The sequence below is a fragment of the Aptenodytes patagonicus genome, chromosome 6 (genome assembly GCF_965638725.1).
Source record: "Aptenodytes patagonicus chromosome 6, bAptPat1.pri.cur, whole genome shotgun sequence".
Classification (NCBI taxonomy): Eukaryota; Metazoa; Chordata; class Aves; order Sphenisciformes; family Spheniscidae; genus Aptenodytes; species Aptenodytes patagonicus.
Genome location: NC_134954.1, coordinates 35562256 through 35581626, shown reverse-complemented (window position 1 = coordinate 35581626; position 19371 = coordinate 35562256). Strand labels below are relative to the sequence as shown.

The 19371-nt window shown below is 37.7% G+C and overlaps 1 protein-coding gene across 1 annotated transcript in view; it reads left to right on the top strand.

The window, feature by feature from the left end:
• Positions 1 to 19371, top strand: part of SPAG16 (sperm associated antigen 16) — a 427499-nt gene that overhangs the window by 289519 nt on the left and 118609 nt on the right. The window contains 1 exon segment of the mRNA XM_076342108.1: positions 7480 to 7545. Within this exon segment, the coding sequence (XP_076198223.1) occupies positions 7480 to 7545 (66 nt within the window).

Sequence of the window (19371 nt, the reverse complement as noted above, 5' to 3'; positions counted from 1 at the left end):
GTAATTTCATTTTCAAAGCCAACAGAAATTCTTTTGTATTTCTTTTCTGTGCTTTCACTACACTCATAACTTTTCCAGCTATATTCCACCAGCAATTTCTGCTCATTTATAATTAATCTTTTTGATCTCTTTTACATTAAAACAATAGAACTCATAATGTTTAATGTTACACAGTCCTTCTAGGTTTCTGTCATTCACTCATTACTCTCCTGAAAATGGTTGGTATGTTTTGCAAAGTATTGGAATACCAAGTTAATTTAAAGTAAATTCTAGTTACGATAAAAATGGGACGCCTAATTCTGTGGGGGAAAAGGCCGTATCCCACGCCGAGAAGTCTGCAGTTATTGGACTTCAGTATATGGGATTTCCCTGGCCATCCCTGCTCTTACACGACTGATCCTTCCCTCGCTGAAACATTTAAACTCCAGGAGTTACGTTGGATAGGAGGAATGCAATTACCAAATTTGGCTCTTTTGGTGCTGACAGGGTGATGTATGTTCACCTGCCTTACGAATCCTTATTAAGATGCAGTAGCTTCTGTTACTGAAGCCATCTGCGAATATTAGCCGGGGAATAATATACACTGCCTTTAGTGAAAGAATTTCAATATCATTGCGGGATTATTTATTTATTTATTTATTTTCTTTTGAAGGAATGATAGGTCCAGCAAAGAAATTTCTCCCTCCCCCTCCCTAGATGGTCTGTCACGGCCATGCAGGTGGAACTGTGCTCGTGTGTGATCTCTCCAAGTAGAGAAGACTTTTCTCTCTGTTCACAGAAGCAAGTACAGGAAGGTATCTGCTTGCTATAAAACCTTTTTTCCTCCTTAAATAGTTAGAAGATTGATGTCTTTTACAGGAGTTTAGTGAGGAGAGAATCCCACACGGTCATGTCTGGTTAAATACTGCCTGTGGTTACAGGTTCCCGCAGACTGCAGTACAAAAATCCAAGTGTCAGTAGAAGACAAAAAGATAATTCACTTTCATCTCAAGAACAAAGCTGAACAGAGGAGCTTTTTTCAACTTTTTTAATTCATGAAACATTCATCTTAGAGTCAGGTTATATTATGCTGGCAAGAATATAATCTGTCAGCATTTCTACTATAAACTCCTGTTTTTAGTGGTTTTTAGGAGAGCCTTAGAGGTTCACTTTGAACAGATTTAGCATGCAAGGTCTTGGCCTAGAAACATACTTTTCCTCCCAATTAAGAAAAATGAATATGACTGCATGTTCAGTGCAAAAGACATAGTAATGCTATGTTCAGGTGAAAGTTCAGATGCAGAAAAATGAGATAATTCAGGAGTGTCCCAGAGCAAGGTTACTTTAGTTTTTTCCATATTTTTAATAGCAGATGTTATTAACTCTGAAGTGAAAGGAAGGCTGGTCTGTGATGAAAAGCATGGCGTTAGGCTTAGCTGGCAGGCAGAGCTCTTTTTCTAGTTTCTATTACCTACCAGCTTTAGAAAAACGCTGTTTCTCAAGTTTATAATGTTTCACAGTATGAAAGTTGTTATATAAGTTCATGCATTTTAAAGAGATTCAAAATTCTCTTCCGTTTCTTCAGGAAGATGTGGTGAATAAAGTTTAGAAAAAAAAAAAAAAGCTGTCTGTGAGAAAGGGAGATCACCATAATAGCAAAGACCCCCAACAGCTGATGTACTTCAACTTTGGTGTACATACCTGCCTCTGTGAATCCTTGTGTAATAAGGCACACAAATGACTGTTGCAAGTTAATTTTATTCCCCAAATACAGGATTACAAAACATCTGAGTAATGCCCTGTCCTTACCTTTGGTCTAACATCAAGAAACAGTCTTCTCCACATGACTTTTTCCCCCAGGGTCTATGCCAAGTGAGGAGAACAGAAGCAGACTCCATGCTGAAGGTTATGTGCTTGAGCTTATTGAGTAAAACCTGTGGTGATGGATGGTAAAATTGTTTTCCAAATTTGTTCACTGCTTACTGTACAGGTACTGTGTTCATAAAAGCCTCTGAGAGAGTAGCTGGGAGATGGATGCTTTTTCCCTTGTTTTAAGTGGTGCCCTCTGGATGAGACAGGATGGGGCAGATGGAGAAGAGAGCAGTTCTTGCTGTGAGCAGCCGGGCTGGCCTCGCAGGGGACGCACACAGACTTCGTGTGATGCAGGAAATTGCTGAAGTGAGTTATTACGGGCTGGGCTGAAAGGATAGACTAAAAGAAAGGAGCCGTCTTGCGGAGGTAGAGGGGGTAGGTGTTTTTAGACTCTTTCCTCCAGTTTTTGTGTTTACCTGTCATATCCCATGACAATGAGTTTTCTGTCTTTTAAAAATTACCTTGTTATAGCTTGTGCTCTAATAAAGAGATCCAAATCCCTTTTGATGTTTCCAGTGCACCTACTTCAAGGCAACAATGCAGGCAATTCCCCTACAGTGTGGAGTGACTTCAGAGCCCACAGTTCTGCTGGATATGTCACACGTTTCCTTCAGAGCTTGCAAGTGCCTTGCTGATGTGAAGTGCAGGTAGACCAACCAGACAGACCATGTCATGAATAAGGCAAGGATTTGAGTAGGAGTCATGCTTTTAATTTTGCACTTTGCTGTAAAAAGGGAAACCCTTGGCCATATTCAACAAGGGAAACTGAGAGAAAGGTTAGACCTTCCCCAGTGGGTCAATAGCCAGTAGTCACGGTACACTTACTTAACATGATGCTTGTTTTAGGAAAAGTTCAAGTCTAGTGAAGTGAGCTTTCTAAGCATTAGATTATTTGACTTTCTGGAAAAATTTTACCTATGTAAGATCAGAAGTTTCATTCAAGACACTAGTTTTTTTCCCCAAAATAAAATTAAACCTTTCATGAAAAACTGTTGGGAGGTTTTGTTTGTTTTTGATAAAGAGAATGAGGTGAACAGTTCCACTGTTGAGTGCTTCATGGTTTGAACACTTTTTTTAGTTCAGTCCTTCTGCATGAACATATTTCTTTGAGTTAATTTCTAAATGAACCAAGAAATTACAAAAAATCTCTTATCTGAATACTGTTTAGATAAATCTCATACTCGGATGTTGTTATCTAAAAGCTCATATCATATCAAACTAATAAAGATAATTATGTATTGCACCTAGTATATTACACTCAGCTTGATCTAATGGATAAGTTATCTTGATTATTTAACTTGGCAAAGCAAGTTTGTTCATGTCAGACTTTCATGTATAGCAGAGCATACTGCATGCAAAATCCAGAAAAATAATAAAAACAGCAGAGTTTAAAAAACATGAGTAGCTTTTAAATGATGCTCAACAGTTTCTGGCTGTGTGTTTTCTCCAGAGGTCTTGTTAGGTTTGGGGGTTTCTTGTTGTTGCTGCTAAATTGGTAATTAAAATAAGTATAGGAAGATTCAACTGCTGTGTTACATAGTTAATGGTTGAACTTAATTCTACTGATGCAAAGAAGCTGTAGTGTATTAATTATGATTGTCTTCAGCCTGTCTTGTCTTGCCCTGGTATTTGTGTATCTATATGGACACAATAGGGAAGATTTACAGCAGAATTTCACTATTGATTCCAAAATCTTGGGCTTTTATCCTATGAAAGTAAGAACTAAAAATCATTTGAATTTAGGTTCCTTGTTTAACTACTTTTGCAGCAGGATTACTGTTCACAGATTCATAGTTCCAAAGGTCAGGCTGCTTTTCTACAGTACTGGATTGCATTTTAAAAAAAGAAATGTTTTCTCTATCTGAAGTCTTTTAGATAGCTCCTGTCCAAGGCAGGCAATTAATGTCTGTGCTCAGTGGAAGCTGAGAGGATGATAGGCTCCATAACATAATGCCATAGTGTTTCTAACCGCTGATTCTAATGTTAATTTATGGGTTCCAAAATAGAAAATTATATGTGTGTGTGCATGTGAATAATCATTTAAAAAAAAAAACCAACAGTGCAGAACACTTCATATTTTGTTTTCTTTGAACATTGCTATTATCTGTGTATTTTCCACAGAGGAAGAATGTATGGTTATTAATGTAATTGGGCAGTAGCTCAAGGAGTGAATAGAACTGAGATTTCCTCCATTAATATTTCAATCAAGACCTGATGACTCAGTTAACAATAGTAATGTATTCTCCTTAATTTACTGCCCTTCATACTGCTAGGGTGTCTGGATAGACCCCAGGTGGGTTAAATGTGGAAAAAATGGGCCTTTTTACAGCTGCAGAGTTCTGCTCTGATGTTTTGTTGTTTCTCCTATTCTCGATTTGTGATAAAGTTATCTCTGACAGTGGGGTAATGGTCAGTGAGACCTTGAAGGTAGCAGCAAAGGAGCGTAATTTTCCCTAACTGACAACTCCCCTAACATTAAGACAAGCTCCTCCTTTTTCCTCTGCTCTTTTCCTCGTGATACAAGTCCTGGATGTTTGCCCCTGCTCGTCTTGAACCTTAAAGAAATTCAGTTAAATGGCAGATGCATACAGCTGGTTGCTGGATGACAAGAAGCTGTTAGTTAGCCAGGGACCAATTTGCAAGGCGCTCCAGTGAAATTCATCTGAAGAAGAGATGCTCCAAACTTCTCTCCAAGGGAGATTAAGCCTGGGACTTGGATACCCTGTCCACACCTGGTTCAGTTCCACATTGAACGAAGCAGGGGTCCTGGTGGTGTTATGGTAGATTATTTTATAATTAAAGACTGAAAAGCAGAATGCATGTGCAAAAGGGGTATCATTAACTTACTGCTGAGCTCTTGAAGCTGAAAGCTCAGTGCTATCTTAACGTGCACTCTGATCCAAAGAATATTTATTACTGTTTGATTTTGCTGGGACATTACAGCTAAATAGTAATCTTTCCAGTTTTATTTTTATGGCATCTATGTCTGCAGAACTCAGATTTCCTGGTGTTGGTAAAGGAAACACTAGCTGTGCATTGAATAAAAATAAAGTGGCACTTTGGAAATTAAGTTTCAGCAATAATATTGAGAAACTCTTTACAGAACCATTGCCTTTGTCTAGCTTTTATTATTATTATTATTACTATTATTAAAATCCTTTTCAGGTGGTTTATACTGAATTGACTTATGGAAGGGAAATCAGAAAGTCCACATTCATTTTGTGGCATGGCATCCATGTGGCTTTCTTTTTTTCTTTGGTTTGTGATACCATGCTTTTTCTGCATTTGTGGAAAGGTTATTGTGTATATGTTGATATTTGAGAATGTCTGCGGGTAAATACTATGCCCTGCTGAGCAACAGCAGTTATTTTACAATGGCTATTTTTCACATGCAAAACATGTACCAACATTTGGGTTGTTACCATGGACTGGGTACAATTGATATTGCTGCTAGGCCACAAGGTAGATTTTATGTCCTTGAAATTTTTTCTTGCTAGACTGCTCATATGTGTTTGGTTATTTTTGTCTCTTATTATGTTATCTTTATCAAGTTTAATTTGTCTGTCAATATCTTGGGAATTTTGTGTAATCACATTTTTATTCCAACAGTGAATTTATAATTGGATAATACTTATTTAAATTTTCTTTTTATCAGGATTTATTGGTTCATATTTTATTATTTAGAAATCATGTAAATATACAAGTTTTTTGGGTGGGGTTTTTTTTAGCACTTTTCCCCCCTGTAAGTCTGTTGAAAACTGTGGAGGACTCAAGAACTGCGCTCTGGCAACATTTTTATGCTTAAAGTGGATGGCCTGCTTGCTCTTTAAGTATAGTGGATCGCTTTTAATAGTCCAGAGCCTTCTTTTCTTGATATATTTGTCTTGCAATTCTGCCATGGGAATAATACTAATTTCCTAGTTTGATCTCAATAGTATATGCGGCCTTGAAGCAGAGTCTACTTCAAGACAGAAAAGTAAATGAACAATACAATAAGATACAAAATGGCGCTTGCCAAAGTAGCCTGCTGCCTTTTTTTGGTGACATTTTTTAAACAAAAGGAATTCCATGAAGCATTAAATACTGGAAATTTGTATTCTAATGCCATATGAATGAGACTGGAAAGAGTCTCCTTGGTCTCCAAGTTCAGGCAAAAGATCACATGCAGGAGAAGGTAATTTATTTCCAGACTTTTCAAGCAGCTTCTTACAATTAATGAGAATTTTTTATCCCCACTACTTGGAGAGGAGAGGAGTTTTCACATCTCACTGTTTGAGAACTATCTTCTAATTTCCAACTGAAATTTATCTGCAGATAATGAATATCCATATGTTCCTGCGTCAACACTGCTCTTCAGCTTCAATAGCTCTTTTCCCTCTTTGCTCTTAACCCCTGAGATATTTACAACAGCAATCTAATCCCCTTTAACTGCTGTTTTGTTGGACTGAGTTCTCCTAAATGGTTCAGAGATGTAATATGAACTACAGGGTATTATTGAGTAGTGTCCCTCCAGAATTACTTTGTGGTCAAACCTCATTAACTACTTTCCTGAAATGACTTGTTGCAAACAGTGAGAATATACTGATAAAGCAAGCTGATAAAAAAAAAATGTAGGAGGTTTTGTCAATGAAAAAGAGAATTAAAATATCTTATGTCGGAGAAGGAGTGATTTTTTTTTTTTTTTTCCCAGATTTGGAAAATAAAAATGGAATTAAGCTGATGGTATAAACTCTAAAAGCATGACAGAGGTATGATTAACCTATGTTACCCCTGCTCCTGAGAGACTTATTCAAGCTGGAATAAGTACAAAGAAGGCTACTAGGATGAGTAGAGGAATTTCAGATCTTGGTTTGGGGTTTTTTCTTCTCTCCAGAAAAATGCAAGAAATTGTCTTTCGATTCCAGTGAAAATAAAATGGTTTCTTAGAGAGAAAACTTGTTCTTCAGGATATGATTACACTGTTCAAAGCTGGGTTTCACTTTTAATAGAAAGTATTTTTGTTACTATTACCCATGAAACCAGTGATTTTTATGAAAACAGAGAAGTGTGTCTTTTTTTAATACCTCTGTCTTCCCATCTTGAAGACTTCAGATTTTTTAGCAGGAGATACTGTGGTTGGATGCCTCCTGTACTGGGAGAACAAGTCAGATATCAGTGATGACATCTGACATATGTTACTGTACTATGTAGGTCACTTAGGGCCTAATGTAGAAGATGACAAAAAATAATTAATTTTGATTTCATGATTGTGATTCCTTAAGGAAGACTTTAATGGTGTGTGTGGAATATCGAGAGACGTACTGAGTCACTGCCTAAGAGCAAGAGCTCAGTCTTTTGGAAGCAGTGATTACACCTTCCAATTCAAACCCTCTGGCGAGGGAGATGGCTTTTTTTCATGACATTGGAATGCATCTTTTCTGCTAGCTATTATGTGAAGTAAGGATATATATCCTTAGTAATTGTGAGAAATGTGTTCCTCTTCTAGCAACCAGGAGCTGTTTTTTAGCACACAAAGTGCCTTGGTTTGCACACAGCCATAAAATCAAGGTCTTTCTGTTTACAAGGGTATAGAATAATTCATATCACTGTAACTTATTTAATTGCTTTCTTTTTATGTTTAGTTCCTAGGGTCTCCATGTTTACACGTTCTATGGCCATCTGCATTCCTGTAATCATGCTACATTCAACATGGAGGTAAGTTCTGCGTAAGAATTTCCTTTTTTTTTTTTTTTTGTTAATCATCATGTTGCTTGCTCTGGTAAATACTGTCATGCACTCTGGTGAAAAATATACCCCTGCAACTGAATTCAGTATTAGTAATGACTTCTAGAGCAGTTCAGTGTGGCACAGACCTGCCAGCCAGAGCAGAGTTCCAGAGACTGTTATAATAAAGCTGCCCCTTGCACCTACCTCCTTTCTCCTTTGATCAGTGCATGATATCTAAGCCATTCTCCTTTGTCATGATCATTTAGTTACATTACTTAAATGAAGTTTGCTGTTAGTTTTTTTCCTGGATGGTTAATTTTATAGTTGTTGTCTAAAATGCATCATTTTTGTTGGGATTGGTAACAGAGTGTGATCTGAATGCCTGTTAACTTTGGAAGGGAAGTGATTTTTCCAAAATGTTTCTTTGAGGTGATATGAAATATTCTGCAATGATCAAAACATTTATGATGTATGGTTCCTCTAGCTCTCCTGACCATACTGCTCTTTAAAACTGGTGTGGAAGTGGTGAGGCATGTGCTGGTTTCTGCTACCACTTGCACTCTTTTCTCTCAGGGACCATCTTTCCTGAAAAATATCCCAATGGTGTTCCTGCTCCCTGTGCTCTCACTGCCACTTTTATTACAAGCAGAGCAAGGTACTAATTTTTACTGTAGGAGATCCTGAATATTCTCCTCTTGTTCAGTATCAGCTACTGCTTTACCAACTGCTTACGTCAACCCTGTGTGTTTATAGGGCAAACCCTAGGGGTTGACATAGCAGAAAGTGTGGGATAAGCTTGTGTCAAGGAGGGGAATAAGAATTCCCAGGGCATCTTAATCCTTTCTTGGCCGCATGCGTGTATCTGTATATTTGACAGGCACAACATGCCTCTCAGTATTTTAAAACTCTGTGGTGTAGAACAAAAAATATTTAACAGTAGCAAGAATTATGAGGGAAATACTATAGCAATACTATAGCACTGTCTTTAGAGCATGAGGCTCTTTGTAAATACTCACGTTAATGTGACCTATAATGATTAACAGGAAGCTTAAAGACTGTGTGCTGATAATCTTCCAGATAAGCATGTTATTTTGATAAAGAATATTATAGTTGGCATTAAACTCTAGACAAAAATCATTGGTTGACATTCTCAATGATTGAATTAGTAAAAATGGAAACAACTAGTGCAGCATTGATTAAACTGAATGAGGAATATAATTTCAGAAGCTGTAATTGCAGTTATATAAATTAACTCTGTATGTACTAGAAAACTACTGAAAAGACTAAGTAGCTGGTCCCGAGTTGTACAAGTTACAGTTGTCACATTGGTTGGCTAGCAAAGCAAGTGCTGTATTTCAACCAAATATAGCACCAGAGAACTGTTTTCTTACCCTCTAGTGCTTGCCCACTAAGAAATTAAAATATTCCACCCTAAGCAAGCTGCTTAAGGTGTTTTGAGTGACTTTTTTTTTTGTTAAAAGATGCATGTTTTATGAGGAAAAAAGGTTTTTATAGACACATTAGTATTTTCAACAATACTTTCATGGGAAAGATTCTGGAGATTGATCATGTACTATTAGGACAAAGGTGCAACATCACTTCTAGAGTGGCCAGCAGAAAGCCTAATGGTTAGACCTGGCCAAAGAAGCTTTGGAGCCAGGCAAAGATTTGTTGGAAAAGTCTGGTTTCTTAAGTCTGAAATGGCCAAACAGAAGGCTGATTGCTGACAGAATCCTACCTGGATTTTTTTTAATTTTTATTTTTATTTTTTTATATCCTAATGTCTGCAGATCCCATGCTTTGTCAAAAGTCTTGTGTATAGGGTCGGACTGTGTGGGTGCAGTGCTTTAATGGTGAAAGATCCCAAGAGATTCACTCCTTTTTCTGCTTAGGATATAGGTCAGTTTAAGTAGGCTCCTAAGTCACTTCAGTAGGCTTGTGATAGTCGTGTTTCAGGCTGCTTGGTGCCCACAGGATTTTTGAAAGAACATGAAATGCTAATTACACAATGTCCTGTAGAGAAAATACAGAACAAATTTTCCTGTTAGATCAGAGAGCCATCCAGGCAGTGTGTCCAAAAATTAACAAATATTTTAGGGGAAGAGTACTGTATGAGGAAGAAGGAAAAAAAAGAATAGTACATTTATACGAATTGAATAAATCCTCATTAAACTCTGTGAAACTGATTAAATCTGAGTTATTTACTGTACCATGCTTCTGAAACTAGTTAAAACTGTTTTAGTTTTGTTAAGTGGGCGACATTTAAAGCCAGAACCCTTAACAGTGTTCAGAGTCCATAATTAGCAATTTTTCTGTGGAACATAACTGCCAGTTTGGCACCTGAAACGTGGCCATTTGTTGGAGGCTGTCTTGCTGGGGCATGAGCTCTCTGGAGAATCTGGCGGATAGTCACATTGCCCTGATAGATACTCTGCTCTAACTTCTGTAGTTGTGGTTATGTCAGGACTTAAAAGATAAAGCTTTCAGCAGTGTATAAATTCTGTGGTTTTCCAAGTTGGTTCTCTGCCTGTGGAAAGCTTGAGAAAATTTGAGCAAAATCCATATAGCTGCTTTTGAATTGAAAATGTAGAAAAATGCATCTTTCCTCCTAAAAGTTAATGTTACTGCCCCTTTTACTCCCATGTCCCCGTAACACAACTAACTTTGTAGAGAAAAATGTTTCAGATGTTTCTTTTCCACTGAGGGCTAAGCCTTTGAGTAGAAACATGTGCGTGTGCTTGTAAGGGTGGTTTTTTAGAGGCTACTGTGTGTGCTCCAATTCTCTTCAAAGGCTCTGAGTGCGGTAAAAGACACGTGAACATATCTTACATGGGAAAACAAAGATACCCACTCTAGGGAAACCCAGGTAAGACTGCACCTAAAAGGCAATGTAATTTCCCCAGTTTTTGAACGTTACTGGGATTTGAGGTTACCCCACTTAATTGTTGGATTCCATACGATTTCACAAATGTAGGCTCATGGTGGGCAAAAGGTGGTGTAGGGAGCCCCATTGCTACCAAAGTCCCTACATCTGGACATCAAGGCAGGGATGTCCAAGTCAGCCCTGGCCCTCTCCTTCTGTCTTGTGGATAATTATGGAGAGGATATTATGCATCTGCATAATTTATGCAAAGATGAAAAATCAAACCACTAACATTTTTACATTAGTACATGTTTTTGATCAACAACTAGGGGAAAACAATGCAATTTCATACAGTAGAATTCATACAAGGAATGGTGATCTCTTCTTGAATGTTGGCATGTAATATAAAATCTAAGTATGGCCTAAATAGTGTTTGAAATAAGTTTTGTACATACTTTGTACAGCATTTTCCCAGCTTGGCAAATCACCTATGCTAATAAAGTGTAAAGACTATGGATGCTTGGTTGAATCATTATGAATTTAAAGTAGACCAAAATTTGCTCCCTTATGTGTATGTATATATGTGTTTATGTTCAAATAAGAGTATGATTATCATTTACCTGTGTTTATCTGTATCTGCCATGCTGTGCTTGTATGTTGTCTGCAGGTTAAGAAATCATTACAGAGGTTACCAAGTTTCCTTAAAACGAAAAAGTATTTTTGGAATTACAGTTTATATTAGGAAAACCTAAAAGACTATAAAAAATGTGCTTGATAGCAACTGCCCAATTTTACCTCCCCAAGCCAAAATGCAAACAGCATTTATGTCATTCTTCCATTGATTTACTGAAGGACAAATAATATCAGACAGTTTTTAAACAAAAACAAAATTTCAATTTTGTTTACCTCTTCAGCAGTCCAGTTGCTGTCAGCTATCATTTAGCTGGGCCAATAATATTGATATTTGATGTCAGTTCTTATTCATTGCTGCACCCAAATGATGCAAAAGTCAGATCTTTCAGATGTTTCTATGGATGGCCAAATAAAGCCAGGGATGTCTGACCGCATCTAACAGACACAAACAAGAAAAGAACAGAATACAAAATCAAAACCCAATCTGCTCTTATTGTTATTTATGTATTCAAAGTGTTTACCTCTCTGTATAAACTGAAAGCCAGTTACTTACAAAGGTTACCTAGTAATATCAAACGTGTTCAATTATACATGCAAAAGGGCTAATAGGTTCTTCCTCTAGTTTATTTCTGTCTCCATGCATAAGAGATATAATTACAGAACTGAATTACATTTTAAATACAGATTTTAGTATCATTAGTTAACCATTTTCAGGCCATCGAACGTTGTCAGAAGTGAAAAAATAAATCTATTCTGTCTCTGTGTCATGGCAAAGAACAAAAACCGCATCAAAATACTCTCATTTCACTTGTTGGCAAAAAGCTCTTTCTGATAATAGTGAAACTCTCAGGAAACTGCTAGAATCCACTTCCAGATCCATTCTCTGAAATATTAATGTTTTTGGAAATCATTTTTCTGGAATGCTCTTTTCCCTTGGCCAGGCATACTGTTCAATCACTTCCCATCATCTCTGACACTATTGTTATTCACAGACCCCTACACTTAGCACATATGTGCCTGTTTTACGCATTCTGTGTAGACCAGATAAGATGTTCTGAAACCACTCTAGAAGAATCGGGTAGGTCCATCTTTATTTTGATCAGTTTAAATATTCTTGCTATCCAACTCCGATATCAGTCTTAATATAGAAGGCTAGATAAACAAGTGAGAATATCCCTACCAGATATCCTAGAGGTAAAAAAGTTCCTCCACCTCTTTCTGTGAGGAAGCTCCAATATGTATGGACTTATCTAACCATGTTCAGAAGGCCAAGGAAATTCATGATGCATTGGTTTGTATGGGGGTGGCTCTCCCAAGGTGCTGTATTTCTGTGTCCCTGAGAAAAGAGACAGTCTTTTAGCAAAGGTACTTCAATGGGACTGAAAAAAATCCGAGCCTGATTTTTAAATGTCACACCTTGTTTGTGTCATTCAGCTTCCCATCACCATTTCTGGTTCATTATCAGAGATTGCTTGCAAAGAAAAAATTAGTAATCAGTGTCATACACCTCAATAAGTCAATGACAGAGAAAAATCCTTTTTTTCTTTCATGCATAGCAGATGATGGTGACCACACGAAACCTTTAGTGTCAGTGTTTAAATGCACCAACTGCCCCTAGAGTTTACCTCTGCACTTCCAAATCAGCCAAAATGCAGTTCCTTCGCTGTCTTAGTTTGGGAGAAATTTGGCTTGCTGGATTATTTTTGGATCAATTTCTCAGTTATAATTTCTTCTGAAAAAAAAAAAAATTTCTGTTAGTCTTAAAGTTTGTTTAATCAAGGCCCAAGTTGCCTTCAGAAACTTGGAATTAACCAGCCCTTCTATTCTCCCCAGTGTAATTTATTTGTCTGAGATTTTAAACCCAGTCCTGTCAAGATACTAACTGAAAATAATCACAGGTCAAGAAAATTCACCTTCTTTTGTTGTAAGTGTTTGACACTTTGTATTTTGAGAGGTGAGGTTAGCTCCTTCTGCCACAGGACCTCTCTTCTCCAGCCTCAGGGTTTAGATCTTTCCTTCATTTACCACAGGGTTGACTTTTTAAATTTTTTTTAAACCCAGGAATCCCTTCTGGTGCTCTTTGTTGTCACCATGCATGTACTCTCAGTAAATCACAAAGTATCCTGTAACATTCACCCAAACAAACAGGCAAAAGCTTAGATTTGAGAAGACCTTCTTTTGTTCTTCTTCCTGATGGAAGGTTCCAGGAAAGTATTTCAAACCCATCAAGAAATGGAAAGTGAAGAATCTTACTGTAACATTGACCATTTCTGAAAAAGCCACTGCCTCGTGTTGTCTTTTCTTGCTTTGCCATGGAAAAAAGGAATGTAGTTTTTCCCAATAATGATATTTGTAAAGACATCACTTTCAGCCTTCTCTGTCACCAGGCATTACAAGATGGATATCTGTCTGTCTGTGGGTATTGCCTTAAGGCCTCATGTTCTCTAAGAGGTGTTGTGTTCCTACCCGGTCAATCCTTTCAAGTCCCCTCTTTGCGATATGTACTCTTTGCTGGGTAACAGTAGTTCTACGTGGTCTTGGTGCTGTGAATGCAAGACAAACCTCAGGTTAACATCATGTCTACTAGTACCTGGACTCTGTAATTATAAAGCGAAGTAACTGAGGGACAGCTGCTCTTCCTTGGGAGCAAGCTGCATATACCATGATGGCTGAAAGTTTCTAGTCATGATCACTGGGACTTCTGTGCTCCAGAAGTGGACTACATGGAGATTGTGTAGATGAGGAACATCTACACAAGGAAGGTAGGAAACAGGGCAGGTGCCTGCCATCATACTGTCTCATTCATTCGTGCTATGGCTAATGTTCATTTATATTGTTAGTAAATGAACAAGAGAATTGACCTGCTAACTTTATACTTCAGTGCTAATCAAACATACATTTACTCAAATTTTAGACTGTATTTATACAATATTATGAAATATTCTGTGAGTATTTTAAATCTGGAAAATTTTGAACCTGGGAAACTGAATATTTCCTTTTGGAGGTATGCAGTATACCTGGCCCCTTGTAATTTTTTAAATTAATTATAACTTGCGCTTTAGGATGTCCTGCTGTCCCCCACCTTGAGTGGGACACCATGCTGTGTCTCACTGGGAAGCGCTGCTCTAAGCAAAATGAGAAAGAAGGCTGTTTGTCACACAGCCAAACTGTAATGCTTCTGAGACGTGGAGACAATCCAGAGGTAGGCAGAGAAGTTTTGAACCAGCAGTAAATGAAATATTTAACTTTTCTAATTGAAGCTTTTAATCAGATTTTGCTCTCATTTAAATCTTTGTGTATAATGAAGCTTTGTCTCAACTCTTCATGATAAAAGTTTGGGGCAATGCTTAGACATTTGGATTTTGGACAACTCTGTAAAGCCCAAGAAGAGAAAATGTGGCATCACTTTTAACTAGCTTTAACATAATTTGGTTTTGAGTAACTTTAAAAAACCTGTATGTTTTAGGTCAGATTGGCCCTTGGAAAGATCCTCAGCAGAAACTGATAATTAACTTACCATACAGTATTTTCTTTTATGTTTTCAGACTTTCTATTTACAAATATAAACATATTGTTATGTCCATTTGCTTATTAGTATAACTGAAAGAAAAAGAGATCATCCCCTTTAATGTGATTTTGTTTGCTTAATTCTATGTTCTGCAGTGAATGTGACCCTCTATGTCTACAATACATGAAGCAAGCACTGCTTAGCATGCAAAACTGCTAGCAGTGTGGAAAACTTTGCCCTTCTTTCTCAGAGGAGAAGAATTAATTTGTGTATCCTAAAGAACAAGGATTTTTTAAAATTACATCTCCTGGCCCAGCACGCCAGACTTCCCTGTGGCAGATGTACACTGTGGGTCCAGGCCCCAGCATAATTCATTTTTCATTTTAACAACTGGTTTTTAAACGTGCCATTTTGCAAAACAAACAAAATCAGAATACAAAGATACATCTAGATTCTTTTAAATTCAATTTTCCACCTGCAATACAGTCAAACTTGCCTCTCTATGTGATATTTCACAGGAAATAATGTTTTAAAATACATGAGAAAGCAGCATACCATCCCTACACTCTATCCTGTAACTCTCCCATGTGACAGTCATTTTCTTGATAAATTGTGAGACTTTTATCCGCAGTGCCGTTGTTATCACTGACTTGAATGGGAATGATTGCAGACGCTCAGCGCTGAGTTGTAAGGCTGGGGCTCCAGACGTGCCTGCTGACGCTGAATCTGCTCACCTCTGGCTCACCCAGCACTCCCAGTTTGCTGTGTTCAGGTGTGGATGGGGGCTCACGTTAATTAGCCAGGTTACCTGTTGAAATAGATGCTGTCAGTATAGTTTTGCGTTGGTTACAAACAGAGAGGTAACAGCTTTTCCAACAAAAAGCATGTTTGTGCAAAGTTAACTCTTCAGAAGGGCTTAAACTAAATTTGGGTTAGAGACGTGGGTTTAGTTTAGAGCAATGATTTGTGTTTGGTAAGAGGACTCGAACTGTTTACCACTTATCAAATCATGGCCAAAGGGAAGCAGGGTGCTTGAAACAATGCTGCATACATGGTTGTGTAGCACGTGGCTTTATACAATACAAAGTTGGATTTAAAATTAATTTATACAAGAGTGAAAGTAGGGCCGAATTTGGAAAGGCCTTTCTGTTATGAAAATGCAATTAATCTGTAGTTGAATAAATATCACTGTTAGCAGGTACTTGAATATCAGAATGATTTAATCTGAAAATAATTGAGAATGCATAGCTAAAGTCCATCAGGCAAAGGAATACACATTATTCTATTTTGATATTTAGCTGTTTTTTTGTGAGGAAGTTCTTGAAATAATGGGATAAGATTTGTTGAACTGATTATTCTTTCACCTGAGATACTTTGACACTGTGAGAAACGTTCGTACACCTACCAGGGTTCAGAATTGGGCAAGCTTCTGTGAATAAATTTTATATATTGTTGATATTTCTTCTTTATGCATTTTGTTTCCTTTAAAAAATGCTGAAAGACAAGAGCCAAATATTAAGTTGAACTTTTTCATTTTATACGTTCCTTTGATAGTTTCTGTTTAAAAAAAGCACGCGTAGTTTACTGACACTTACTTTCTTTCAGTGACTTAGATGTTCTGCATTTCAAAATAGACAATTTCACATTTCAAAAATAGATCTGTTGCCACTAATATTAATTTATGAATTTATGAAAGTATGTATTACATCTAATATTAACATTATTGCAATGGATACTACCCAGATTTTAAAAATTTACTTATTTAGACTTTTAAGGAACTGAATGACAATAAAATCTCTGTACACGAACATGGCATACCCTAGGAATTTGTTATGCTTATTGCTCTCAGGAGTGTCTAATCAGGTAATGATGGCACCTAACTTCACTTTAGTCATAGTATCTCTCAAAATACAGAGAAAAGCCAGTAATGGCAATTACCATTCATCTCTTCCTCTCACTGCACAGCTCCCAGAATTCAAAGGCACTTCTTTGATGGTTAGAAAGGAAAACCAAAACTGATTATTTTAAAACTCTCTGCAAGAGATATTGCTCTCTTTGCAGTACTGTTTCAAGTGCAATGTCAACTATGGCTAGCAGTAACTCTGCAGGGAGTGCAGTGATCTTGGGTTTCATATGCAAATTTATGCAAAGGGCTTCTGCAAGCCTAGCATGTCTTGTTCTCCTCAAACACCACAAGATACTTCGTGCTACTTGATGTGGCAAAGGGAAGAGAGATTCCTTATGTTTCACACAGGAAGAGGAAAGCCTGCAGAGTGCATGTAAACAAACAAGAGACCCATGATCCATCATTATTTCTGAAAGTCAGTAGAACTGGAAATTCTGCTGCAACAAAGCTCTGCCATTTGCATTGATTATTTTTAATGGAGCTCCTCCTTTGGAGGACACAAGGGGTTTTCTCTATCCTCTGAAAGGATAAAATTAATAACCTAGAAATAATATAATTTTAGGTTATTCTTTATCTTGATCAAAATCATCACTGAGAAAATGAGGATAAGAAGTAAAAAAAGTCTATTTTCATATCTTTAAACTTCTTAGTATGCGATGGCCCACATACCTGTTCATTTATCAGCACAGACAACTCATCCACATCTTTTTTCCACTTCCTGATATATTTGTTTCTCCTCTGCTTTCTAATAGCAGTAGACTTTTGGCCACTGATTACGTTAAAGAGACATCTATGTGCCTCTACCCTTCTGTAATAAATTTCCCTTCTGCTCAAAACCTCTCCCGAGGACTGTCTGGTTGTTCCCTTTGCTCTGTTTAGTTGTCTGCATTAGCACTCACTGCTCAGTCAGCACTTTGTGTTTCCCACCAGGACTTGCTGTCTCCAGCTGCACACTTCTGAGTACCTCCAGACAGTCCTCATGTTACAGCTGAACCTGGTCAGGTCCCAGCATGTACCAGCAGTAATTGCAAAGTATTTAATCTTGGACCATAATTTAGAGTGGCTAATTTGAAGAACCCTACATTTTTACAGCACTTCTGATGAGCTAACATTCTTTCACCTTCGTTACAGTATGTGATCAGTATGTCTGTGTTCTGGACTGCAGCATCATGTGAAAGAGGAAAGCGTTGACACAGAATTCCCCTATAATGTTTGTAAAGCGTGTTTTGACTTACCAAATTCATTCTGAACCTCAGCTGCTGGGGTGCCTGAAGGAAAAAGAGCCAGCAAAAGAATTGGAGCTGGGACAGGAATGATCTCTGCTTCCCACAGGCATAAAACATCAGTTATCCTGAGGCGTCTCCTTTGAGCTAGTGGGGTAGGTGCTGATATTGCCATGTAAGTGGGATTAAGAGAGAGCTTGGAACAGATTCTTGTAGTTTTGAATCCATAATGTTTTTTAATAATAGATATTGTATTGCCTGTTTGTTCAAATGCTCACAGTGCACATACGGCTGGATTAGAGGATGCTTTTGCCCCCGAGTATGCACAGTCAGTACGCTCTCAAAACCTGCACATTGAACCATAATATCAAGGTATTACAATAGATCAGTAATCACAATAGGTATGGCAAAAATAGCCAAATTCTTACAGCAAGTTGTACCAGTTCTACACAGTGCAAAATTAAGAGTTGTTTATTGTCAACTGCTAATAAAGTTGGAGGGTTCTTCTGTAGGAACCAGCAGTGAAGCTCTGAGAGATGATTCTTTCTGCATGAATATCCTGGATTCACCTCACGTCCAGAAGCGCTGGTGTCTCACCAGTTCATGTCTATCCAAAGCTGTAAAAAATGTCACAGGGAGTGAGAACCAGACCCCAGTTGCTTGAGCTCTGGGTGTTTAGTTGCTTTGAAACGTAAATGGTCCTTTGTCACTTTGAGAGATGCAGAAGTTGAAACTATAAAAGGAAAAAGCTAGTAAAAAAGCAGATGGGACGACACTAGCACTGCCTGTAAATAACCCTTAATCACCCCCTTTCCCCCACTCTTGATGAAAATAATTATTAAAAATAGACCGCTACACTTTCAAAGTGGTAATCAGTGTAGCTCTGTATTTTTGCCGGGCTAAGTAATTCCATGTCTTTCTAAGATGATGCTATTTTCATTTGAAACTGAGATGATTTAAGCCTGATATTTCAAAAATGGGTGGTGATTGATTAGTCATCAGTCTAATAATGGACTACATCTGCATTTTTCCTCCATCTTTATCATATTTTACATAATTCATTTGGCTTAATTGGTCATTAAAATCTTTTTCCCTGTAACGACTGCAGCAGATTCACCTGCCCCTGCTTGGATTCTCTTGAGATCCCTCTGCCCTTGCTTGCTTCTGCTCAGAAAACCCAATTCCACCCTGCGGGATGGGGTGGCACAGGGGATGGGACTTTGTCTGCTGTGCATGCCCCCTGTTATTTTTTCTGAGTGTAGTTAGTTTTTGCATTACAACAAGGCCTGAGGTAATAACTTTCATCAGGTTTCTGATGTGCTTCATGCTGTAAATGTGGGAGGTAATGATTCCTTCTCTTAAAAATATTCACTTTAACGCATATAAAATGGTGGTAGAGTTAAGTGACTTAGGCTGTGTCCCACAGGGAGCATCTTAGAGATGCAGATTATTCGAGTCTGTCTCAGTTTGAGGTAGCTGAAGCTATTCCTCATGTGGCCACTTTGTCTACTGGCACTTACTGGCAAGGAGTTTCTGCCACACTTTATGTACACAGAACAGACTCCTTTTACTTAGTTCAGAGACTGGTAACAAGACTAGTAAGACTGGTACCAAGCTCATCAGCCCTTTGTTATGCCAGAGGTCAACCAGATTCCCAATAGTAATAGAAAGGGAAAATAAT